General features: G+C 34.5%; 1 protein-coding gene across 13 annotated transcripts in view; it reads left to right on the top strand.

Annotated features, from left to right (window-relative positions):
- Nucleotides 1-12,243, top strand: part of EPHA5 (EPH receptor A5) — a 343,456-nt gene that overhangs the window by 257,453 nt on the left and 73,760 nt on the right. For 7 of the 13 annotated variants that reach the window (XM_078068726.1, XM_078068723.1, XM_078068721.1 and 4 more), the window contains one exon: nt 1,376-1,481. In XM_078068726.1, the coding sequence (XP_077924852.1) occupies nt 1,376-1,481 (106 nt within the window). The remainder of the gene's footprint in view (nt 1-1,375; nt 1,482-12,243) is intronic. The other 6 variants (XM_078068724.1, XM_078068722.1, XM_078068728.1 and 3 more) reach the window with 1 other exon arrangement.

Below are 12,243 nucleotides of genomic sequence, written 5' to 3'. Positions count from 1 at the left end.
CCCTACCCATTTATACTGCTCACCAGCTTTGAACTCCCTATCACAGACTTCAGCATCAGATAATAGGAGAGAAAAATCAAGATAAAGAACCACTGAACCACAACTGTTATTATCCAAGAAAAGGGAGGGGGTAAGAACATAGATTTAGATTATCAATAAGTCTTTCTCATACATGAACAAGCTATTGTTGATATTGGGTTTGAAGACTGATCTGAAAGGGTTAAAAGTGTAGCTCAAGTGCAAGAAGTGTCAGAGTCAGTCAATTTTGTTTTGAAAGAATCAAAAGAGAGGTGACAGTAATAGAAAGGGAAGTGTATGTATGTCCAAAACTATTGATGGGGCCAAGATCTGGTAAGGGGTTATGAGAAACAAAACATGGAAAGTATAGTTGTTATTACTTTTGAGAACTTAAAATTTGTTATGAAGGCGAGCTAACACCACTCTGAATTTATCAAAAATGATTATATTGTTAAACAATAGCATGGTATATATCTTATTGAGTGGTTTTTGAGAACATTAGTAAAATTTATTTTGCTCTATAAGTTTCTTATTTTAATAATGCATAGTTGTTGGCACAAAATTAATATCCCCGTGCTTATTGAGGTACAACTATCTACTCATGTCCATATTCCTCTTATTATGGTAATTGTACTGTTAAAATGTAGGATATTTCAACTAAATCCAGGTATTTAAAAAAAATGATGTAAATAAACCTACTCTTAGCAGACTTCTCAAAGTTCTAAATGTGTGCCTTGATATCTTTCAAAAAGTAGTCCTACACATAAAGTATACTCACTGATTATATTCTGCTTGAAATCACAGTTTTTAAACTTATATTAGGAAAAGTGATATTATATTAACTTCACTGAAATCATAGCCAGAACATTTTGGCATTCAAGCTATGTCTATGAGGGAAAAAAAAAAAAAAAAAAAAAAAACCTGTCTGAGGTACCAAGATTTTTTTTTTTTTTCTAGCGAACAGCCACGTGTGAACTCTAAAATGTCAAATCTTACATACTTAGCACCTCTTATTCAGATGAAGGTGTTTGATCTCAAGGACTAAGTTGCATTTTATCTTGCAAACCCAAGATGCCTAGATAAATACTATGCAAACGATTACATTCATTTTTTATGATGACAAAGAAATAATCTGTGACCTAGTGATTCTTTCAAATTTCCATTTGGAGAGTAAATATTGTCTCCTAAAGATGTCTTTTCAATTACACACCACTGAGCAGAGATATGAAGGGGAAATCTCAGCCAAGTGTGGGGGAATTGCTTAAACCACGCATCGATTACTGACTATTAAGCAGCTCTTATTTGAATGCATATGATCTCTTTAACCACGGGCTCCATTTCCTGTGTCTCCTACCAGCAGTTGCAGCATCCAGCGATCAAAGCCAGATCCCTATAATTGCTGTGTCTGTGGCAGTGGGAGTCATTTTGTTGGCAGTGGTTATCGGCTTCCTCCTCAGTGGAAGGTAAGAAAGGAAGCTGTGATTTTGAACTTTTGCAGCTGATCTCTTCTTTACCTTGATCTGACCATTTGGCTGTTAAGCACATCCCAAAACAAATCAGGCAAGCAATGTATCAGTAGATAACTTCAATGTCTGATGTATTTTTAAGCTTTACCTTGTCCATGTTAAGTGCTAACTTTTAAGCACAGAATTTCTCTTTTTCAGGTACGCTCTCTTCGCAAGAGTTAATTATTAACTTGTTATTATTTATTCTGCCTTTAATCGTATTTTTTATGATATAGTTTTCAAATGTGAATTTCTTTCCCTCAAAATTATTTATGGTTTTCTGCTTCAATTTTAGTGTTTGGGAAGGCCTGTGCCTGGTAGATCAGAGGAAGAGGACTAATAATTCTACTTAGCCAGCATTCTATCCTAACAGGGTGATGGATACCAAACAGATGCTCTGGCAAACCAACATTCTGAGAAATAACCAACCCTTTTTCATGACTGCTTTTATTTTCAGCTTCTGAATGATTTCAATCTGAATACATCAATCACAGCGTGTACTGATTTAAAGTGAATTGTACTCAATATTGTATCAATAGATACATTAACATGTGTGTTGCACATCTACATTTTTCATTTTGAACAAAAATAAAAGAGGTAGAGAGACCCAACAACAACTTATGTAGAAACTATTTCCTGATACTGAGTTGAGCATAATCAATCTTCAGAAAAAAAAAATTTAGAATAACAATAAGTAAATAAATCAAATCATAAGAATGCTCTGTTCCTACAACAAACATATCTCCATTCTTTATCCAGGCTATTGTTAGAAGCGCTACTTAGTAATTAGAGGTGTCCATTTGAAAATGTTTTGGTGTTAGACTATTACAGAAAACTTGACGAAAGTCTTCATGGAAATATTTAGACTTGCATAAATATGTGAAATTGTAATGTAGGGTCCAAAAAAAGTCAGAAAATCAATATTCATATTGATTTTGTTCCTGTTCTACTTATTTACTTTTGACTCTTCAGCACATATTCAACTCATAAATATACAGAATTGGACACTTTTCAATATACTGCATATTGTATTCTGAAAAGATTTATGACTATATCCTTAAATTACAGTAATTTATTTTCATAAAACCTTGTTGAAAATATTCCTTTGAACATCCTTTCTTTTTGTATCTGAAAATTCCTTTTCTTCTAGTTCCTGTTTATTTAAGAATGTTCAAAATTTTCTTAAGTGTGTATACAGAAATCCATCGCTTACTTTTAATGTTAGACTAGCAGTGATGCATTTTTAGAATTTCTAGGTGGGAAGCAGTTTGTGATTTTGTGAGGACAACTGGCCCTATTTGACCAAAAACCTGGCTACCTGGTGACCTACAGTTCTTGTCTCTCTGAAGTCACCTGGGAAGACTCCTCTGATTATGTCCCTGTTTCCTAGAAGATAAAAATTTTGTCATAAAAACTTTGCTCATATTTATTTATTTTTTAATATATTTTTTAAAGATTTTATTTATTTATTTGACAGAGAGAGAGACAGTGAGAGAGGGAACACAAGCAGGGGGAGTGGGAGAGGGAGAAGCAGGCTTCCCAACGAGCAAGGAGCCTGATGTGGGGCTCAATCCCAGGACCCTGGGATCATGACCTGAGCCAAAGGCAGATGCTTAACGACTGAGCCACCCAGGTACCCCAAAACTTTGCTCATATTTAAATAGGATAATTAAGTTGAGTGTATGGTAACTATTAAGAAAACTACCACATGATATGAGTCTTTTCTCCCTCAAAAGCATAGATAACTATGATACAGTTTCAGAGTTGGTTTGTAATATCATTTCTTTACTTCTGACTGAGATATTAGTTGGTTTCTTCCTTTCCAAATCCAGGAGTATTAGTTATAGTTAGGTACATGGGGATCATAAGAAGATACTGTATTTCTTAGGTCCACACTTAGAGGAAGTGAATAAAATGGGAGGAAAGATCTGAGATCTAGAATCCAATAAATTTGTGTGTTTAAGGGTTTATTAAAGGAAAAATCAAATATAGAATGTATCATGTTATATACTTAGCCACACTGTATTTATTTAACCTACATATTGTTAATGTGAATTTACTGATGACATTCAGCTATGGATTCTTGCTTACTTGTATGTGAATCAGCCCTTGTTCTCAAAAATTTTTCTTCCCCAATATATACACAAAATTGACTTAAAAACAATTTACTTTGTTGCATCTGTAGCATTAGACAAAGTGTTTGAGAGAAGGTTCAATTAACCTATTACTTGGTAACTGAAGGGTAGTAATGTGTTAGTGTGTGTGTGTGCACACATGTACCACATGAATTCTATAAGTACCTGGATTTGCTGTGTAAGAATAATTAAATTTTAGTATAATTTCTCAGTTATACTAGAATTACATCTACATTCAAAGGTACAACCAAAGCTTAATTTTCAGCATAACTAAATCTGAGACTTGGTAAGATAAAATTTTGAATGTATTGTCTTGTAGAAGTATATTACTTTTAAAAAATAGCAATACCTTATTAATTTGTACATTGTTTATTCATATTAAATTTTTTTCTGAATTTAATTTTATAGCACACAGCTTACTATGCAAATACTAGGAATCTTCAATTTAAAGGAAAACAAATCTTACCCCTCAAAATCTGAGATTTATATTTTTTTACCAGCATATATTTTGCATGAGAAATTTTCATTACTTCATTTTGTTGAATGCACATTCTTGAATTTCAGGGGGTATTTGTCTTGTAAAACAAGAACATCTTGTTCTTGTAAAAACATCTCTGGCCATCTTATTTTATTTTTCATGGATAAGTTATTTTATGTTGCTTTAAATAAATATATTTACTCAAAACCTAAATGAAATGATTCTTGAAGGTCTTTTTCTATCTCGTTCAAGGCAATGAGCTTTGAAGTTTTTGTTTGGACTAAGGAAAGTGTGCCTATCTCATAGTACCTACAGTTCCTGAATTAACTCAGTTAAGATTTATCAAATAAGAGAAAAATTAAATGAAGAAATGTAGCCAAAACCTAACAGTATTTGGGAAATTATTATGAGTGACAAATTATTGAAAAAAAGTCTGCTCTAGGATTGGTCTGAAGACAGTGAATTATATTTGTTTCTCCCTCCTTTCTTTGCCATAATATGACTAATAAACACACACAAAAATACAATGAACTTTAGACTATCCTCTCACTCTAATCTATTTTGTTACTTTTTAATCTCTTGAGTTTATTAAAAACCAGGTATTTGCTCCTAGGTGAAATGTATTTTAATTATAAATAATTTGACTCCTCAGTGGTGATACAGATAAATTAATTTTTATATGTTGCAAAATATTAATATTACTTAAATGTAATATTTACTGACAATTTGTATCATTTGGACCCAGAGGAAATATGTCTTGAAGACACATATTCACTGATAATTGGTAGTTTTGTTCACACCAAGTCAAAAAAACAGGATTATAACATTTTGAATACTATGGGACTAATTTATTTCAAAGAAAAAATAAACATTTTTGTTCTAAAATAAATGAAAGATAAATAAATCAAATATAGAGACTTTCTAATCATTTTAGGCTAAAATTGATTACACAGAACTTCTTGGAGTCTTCCTATCGAGATACAGTTAAAAATAATGTAAGCAGATATCCATCTTAAAGGAAAAAGTTCCATTTAAAAAAATACAAAAGAATTATAACATCTTAGGATTCTGTCAGTCTTAGAATTTGTGTGATTTTCGTGTTTAGAGGTGCTAAATATTCCATAGAGCATTTTTCTGCAGGGGTTAGATTCTCCTTTTTACTTTCTTTACCATTAATTTTAATTTTTTCTTTTATTGGACTACAAAACAACTGACATGTCCTCAGCAAACTATGAGCTAGTTACTCCTGATATGCACAGCATGTTGAAATTGTTGTTTAATTTTTCCCTTTTATCAGTAATGACAATGCACATTGATAACTTTATTATGTACTAATTTTATTGTTTTTTCTCCTTATAGTTACTACTTTATAGTATAAATTGTTTAATGAACTAACATTTCATTAATGATTGTCATCTCCACGCTGCCACATCTCCACATGCTTGAGCAAGTCTTTTATAATGTCCTTCCCCTCTTTTCCTTTCTTTTGAAGATGATCATTGATTACATTAAGTTACTTTTTTTCTGTCTCCACTTCAAACTTGGTGCCTAATTCTTGATTACTGGATACTTCTTAACCTGATATAAAGCTTAAGTTAACAGGATTTAGTGGTACAGAAAGTATAAAGGAAAACATCTTTCAGTGTAGAGAAACTTTCTTCTTTGAACCTTGGTCAATATAGTCATCCTGGTATTAAACAATATTTTTTAATACTTTGTTTCTGATCCCTCACTTATTACATGCTCATGAATTTATTTTCTTATCATTTTTTAAAGAGAATTATTTATTTATTTGAGACAGAGAGTGCACACACAAGGGGAGGGGCAGAGGGAGGGAGAATCTCATGCAGACTCCACACTGAGCATGGAGTCCACTTGGGGCTTGATCCCATGACGTGAGCCGAAACTGAGTTGGACACTTAACCAACTGTGTTACTCAGGCACACCTCATGAATTTATTTTTTAAGAAAATTGCTTTGCTTTTTTATTTCAATCAATTCCACAGGTATGCTCAGAGGTTAAAAACACACACACGTTATACACATACACTCCCACACGTTTGCACAGGTTCTTGCAAATAAGTACAAAGAAGTTGAAGGTGTTCACCAGTTTTAAAAATGGAAAAAAAAAACAAAAAACAAAACTATGAGGTGGAAGAAGAGGTGGAAGAATTTCCTCAAGCTGCATAGCCTTTGATGTGATTTTAAGGCTACTCATATATGACTTGAATATTATGACGCTCCTGAAATGATAAATTTAGTTTCAGGGGTGGCTTAATGCCCATAAAAAAAGATTTTTTTTTTTTTTTAAAGATTTTATTTATTTATTTGAGAGAGAGAGAGAGAATGAGAGAGAGCACGTGAGAGGGGTTATGGTCAGAGGGAGAAGCAGACTCCCTGCCGAACAGGGAGCCCGATGCGGGACTCGATCCAGGGACTCCAGGATCATGACCTGAGCCGAAGGCAGTTGCTTAACCAACTGAGCCACCCAGGCGCCCCAAAAAAAGATTTTTTTCTGGGCAAAAGATCTTCCCTTGTTTGTCCTGTCCATGTTCAAATCCTCTGGCTGGACATATAACTGCTAAATCCTATTTCCCTCTTTGTTAATGAAATAATCGAAACTCAATTCACTTGAAATATCTCACAGTTTCTGAGCCGAAAATTCTTCAATGGATAGTGTACTTGAAGGCTAACCTATCAAAAGTTAGATACTGAGGGCGCCTGGGTGGCTCAGTTGGTTAAGCGACTGCCTTCGGCTCAGGTCATGATCCTGGAGTCCCTGGATCGAGTCCCGCATCGGGCTCCCTGCTCGGCAGGGAGTCTGCTTCTCCCTCTGACCCTCCCCCTCTCATGTGCTTGCTCTCTCTCATTCTCTCTCTCTCAAATAAATAAATAAAAAATCTTAAAAAAAAAAAAAAAAAAAAAAAAAAAAGTTAGATACTGAGACCATGTTAGAAATTTAAGGAAAAAAAGTAGATTTATGTAAAATGCTGCTTTAGGTTTTTTATTACTTAAAAATAATATTAAAATTTAGCCTTTTGTAAATTTTTTTTCAAATGTCTTAATGATAACAAGTTATAACTGACATATTCTTTAAATATCCAAATATTTATTGAACATCTATTGCACATAAAACACCAAGATAAGTCCCAGGCATATGAAATAAGAAGGTAATGCTCTTTTCTCAACGTGTTTCCACTTTAATTTAGTAGTCAGATCAATGGACAGAATTTCATAAACTGAATAGCACCAACTATGGATAAAGACAAATGTTTAAAATGGAATCCCTCCTTCATGGTAACTTTTTTCTTTTGGACCACAATGACAGTCTGAGACATTAATTGATTTCCTGCCACAGTTCTTATGTTAGGAAAAATGATAGTTTGATGGTAAAACCCACCGGACTTAGAAACTTTCCTTCATGCTTATTTGGAGCCACATAAAATAATTATGCAGGCGTTTTGAATGTAATTATTTAAAATTCAGACAAGTGCCAGAGCTCTGCCTACTTTTGATATCAAAGCATAATAGCTTTCTAAGTGAATGGTTTTTAAAGGGTTTTCTGTTTTCTCTAAAACAGAGAAGCCTGTTTTCTCTAAAACAGAGAAGCCTCTTTGTCTAATGGGAGTAACATCATCATCATCATCATAATGTTCATAATAAGTACAATATGCTCTAGCCCCTTGCCCCAGAGAAGCACATAGCTTCCTCCTGCTTTCAAGTCCTCGCAAAATCCCATCCTCTCCTTTGGGCTTACTAAAATGATGGCCCGTGATTCCTTCTGCTGCATATCAGATCTCTCTTACTTTGATTTGCCTCTTCATAACACATAATTGCTGTTATATACTAAATATATATTTCTCTTGTTAGTTTTTTGTCTGTAGATCCAAGATGGCAAAGATTCTTCTCTGTGCATTATTTCTTACCCTGTGAGAAAATGTCTAGAACACAAATTACTGTATACAGTCAGTTAGTGAGGGTCTGGGGCTTGAATCCGGCTCTGACTTTAGGGTCCTTGTTCTTCACTATATAACTTACCCATGACATGTAAGCATTAAATTGTATGATTTTGGTGAAACTCTGAACTCTAGTATACAAAGTCACTGATTCTCTACTGCCCAAAATAATGGTATTAATTAACATTATTTCAAACTTTCCAAACTGGTCAGTGATATAATTAAAATACCTCCTAGAAATTAATGTCAGTGATATCTTGACACTAAAGTAAATAAAAAATACATTGGATTTTAGTGAATTGTCCCTCAGTCCTTCACGGGAAAATTGTACTGGATAAATTATTTGTTCTAGAACCATGCACATTAAATGTCACCAACTTTATGACCATTCCTGATTTTGTAATAGCTGATTAATTTCACCTCTGTGTTTCCTCAACACATTTTTTTCCAATTGAAGTAGTTTTAGTTCATCATTTTATATATGTCTCTTCTGATAGATATGTGTTCATCTTGAGCATACAGATTATAGTGTAGATTCTCAGTACATGTCCAGTGATCTTATCACTGGAAGAATTAAGCTGGAGTTTGGGACTCTTGAAAATATGCTGCAAACTACCCTTCCAACATTACCTCTATGTGTTTTTGACCCTTTGGTTGTGTATGAGGCCAAATTCAAAGTGGCTTATTCTTAAAGAGAATTATAGATCATATAGATGAAAAGTTCCAGAGATTAAAAAAAAATCCAAAGTACAGACACTTACTGATCTAGGTGCTAAAACAGTGTCTGCGCAATTGGAGGCACATGATTAAAGTGTACTGTGGCACAAATATGGTATTTAAAGCCACTCATCAAAATTCGGTAATTTGGGTGGAGCCCAGCAACAATGACATTGAGAGATAGAGTGGAGGAGAAAGATCCAGTCAAAGGAGATTGAGGAGTGGCCCATGAGGTAGCAAGAGACCAGACAATTATTGGATCACCGAAGCAGGAATGGTCACTCTGTTGAGCCCAGCTCTGACCTTAGAGCTCTTGCCTTTCACTCTCAGAGCTCATATGGTACAGGCTCTGATAGGAACCTAAATTCCAGCTCTACAGACTAAGTCAATCAATAACACTGGGACCTTACATAAGAAGAGGATGAAGAAGTTACACTGCATGGCCCAGCACAGTAGGACCTCACACCTGACTCTGAAGACAGGGTCAGTCTCATACAAAGCACATGAACTAAGAATGTGGAAAGAGGATCTCTATCTGTGCCTTTTTTCTTATGCTTCATGTCTTACTATTTAAACCTTACCCATGTGTCAAGACCCACATTAACCATTATTTTCTATCACAAAATCTTCCTTAATTCCATTAGCCAAAGCCTTTTTTCCTTCTGCTGAAGTCTCGGAGCAATATATCAATATTTCTCATGAAATTTAACACTTGCAACCGCAAATTATTGTATATTGAGTAAATATCTTCTCTTCTTCAGTATTTAGAAGATAAAGACTTCTGTGGCTCTCCCACATAACCTAATTGAATGAATACCACATAAATTATTGAATTAAAGCTAAATGGTGCATCAATCTCCATTTGAAGTGCTTTGTTTCTATTAATGTTGATAGTTTGGAAAATGAAAACTGTTAGCAACACTGACATAAGTCTAATAGAATGCTTAACCATAATGTGCTTTCTTCCTGATTGCTGAAATATTTTGTGCCATCACAAGTAAATGCAGTAATTTCAAAGAAGTATTACATAGGAGTTAAGAAATCTGCACCAGACAGGGTGTCTGGGTGGCTCAGCTGGGTAAGCATCCAACTCTTGATTTCAGCTCAGGTCATGATCTCAGGTCATTATCCTTAGGGTCATGAGATCAAGCCCTTCGTCAGGTTCTGTGCTTTCAGGAGTTTGCTTAAGATTCTCTCCCTCTCTGTCTGCCCCTCCCCCACCCCGGCTCGCGCGTGCTCTCTCTCTGTCTGTCTCTCAAGTAAATAAATAAATCTTAAAAAAAGAAATCTTCACCAGCTTATATTATTTATTTGACATCTGGATATGCTGATGCCAGTATGATGATGCACCTGGTATCATCGAACAGCAATAGTTTTTATTAATAATAATGTAGGTCAACAGGTTTGTATTTCTCTCCTGATTCTCTTCAGATTAGGGGTAGCATGAATATGTTGGTATATTTAACATTTCTAACATAACTAGGATCATATAGTTTCAAAACTCGGTAAGTTTTGATAAGAAAAAGTATTATATGAAAATATTTTGCCTAATATTATTTTGTTTTAAAATACTAATAAATAGCCAAATATTTATAATCACATGTACAGTCACTGATTTTAGAAAAGCTCTCATTAAAAGCAAATCTCAGTGGTTTATGAATTAGCAGTAGATGTGACTTTATGAAATTGTAATAAATCCAGGCATGTGTATTGATTTAATATCTGAGAGTTGTTATTCCTACTATTTTCTCATGATTACATGCTTTTTTCTTCAAAGGCTCTGAATCAAGGATAATTAGAGAGAAGATCATAATTTATTAATAACTGACAAATGGGGATCAGGGCAGAGTAGTGCCAGAAAGAGTAGGAGCATAGCAACAACTAATTGCCCACTGTGGGAAGTAAATCGTCCTAGGAAACTGAACCCAAGAGGGTTACTGGTTCAATTGCTCAACGTTATTGAATATCCTACCCGCAACTTCTCACAGATCAAACACGGAAACATCACTGCAACTCTCAGGAAGTTCTACTGAGGCAAACATTTTGAAGGAAAACGCTATGGTACTGAGACAAGTTAATATCATTGATTTGCAAAAATAAAATATATATATATATATATTATAGCAAAGAATCTAAAGACTCTCAGATTTCATCAAGTATGAAGCATAGGGCAGGTCAAAAAGCCTGACTACAAGAGCAAAATATGCTCTTTGTCTGAAGTTCCATTTGCCTGAAGCTCCATTTCTATAAGATATGCAATAGAACATGCTGGCATGCCAGGGCTCTGAAAGAAGACTCTACCAAGTTTCTGGGAATCTTACCACATCTCTCTCAGCCCACACAGGCTCTCACAGAAACCTGATACCCAGCTTTACAGAAAAAAATCAATAGCACTACCCTGTGCCAAAAGGTAGACCATCTATTTAACAAAAACTCAGTTAATTTCCTGAGCCATGTCTGGGAGTATATCTATTGCTGAGAAATGAAGCAAATGACAATAAAATGTTCCAAATGATTTTAAGCACCCGCTAAAAGCCACGTTTGTTTAAGATCTGTGCTCTTTTTTAGAACTTGCCTAAGCTTGGAAAGATAGAAATGTTTCTAATGGATTAGCAACTCAGTTTCAAAAGCTGAATTCTTTATTGCACCATGTGGAGGAATTGACATAAGATATATTCGATGTCTGTGATAGTTTTAGTGCTACAAAACATATTATATCCTAATTATCTTGCTTACCAAAAATCTTTGGACTATAGCTCACTCCTTGCTTCTCATTATTTCTTACTCCCCTGACTTTTTAATCTCAGAAAAATAGCACTTTTCTGTGTTAGATCTACAGGCATTGCTTAACTCTCTTGTAGCCATCAAGACTGCATAACAATGTCAGTGAATTTTAATGATTATTTTGGGGTTCTGTTCTTTAAATCACAGTTTCATTTGTTTATTTTTTTTTAAATGGCCTGTTTGCTTTTCTTCCCATTTTTATGGGCTGACCTTGGGTTCCACATCTCCATCATGGTCATTGTTTGTTGAGTTCTCTGGAGTCAAGGTAGATTGAAAGGCAAGATAGGTGGTTAAAATTTATTGTAGGTTGTTTGTTTTTGCCTCCTCTTCACACCACCACTTCCATCCTGAAAGACAAGATATCAAGGTGGCAAAGTGGGACCTCTTTGTGGTGATTAGTGAAGGAAACACTCGCTGCTTTTTAGATTTTCTTAGGTTGTTTTTAGACCAACATTATGATTCCTCTCCAGTGTCTCTCCAGACTGAACATGCCATAGGATTCAAATATTCTCATGTATCTCACAAACACCTCTTCTCCACCTCCAAGGGTTCTTCATGTCCCTGACATTGGGAATTCCTAGCACTGCTTTGACATTTCAGTGCCTAGTTCACTGTTTTTCTTGAAGAAAATTTAATAGGCATTGGTTTAAA

Source organism: Halichoerus grypus, chromosome 3 (genome assembly GCF_964656455.1).
Source record: "Halichoerus grypus chromosome 3, mHalGry1.hap1.1, whole genome shotgun sequence".
NCBI lineage: Eukaryota > Metazoa > Chordata > Mammalia > Carnivora > Phocidae > Halichoerus > Halichoerus grypus.
The sequence above is the reverse complement of the archived record's forward strand: the minus strand, read 5'-3'. Positions and strand labels throughout refer to the sequence as shown.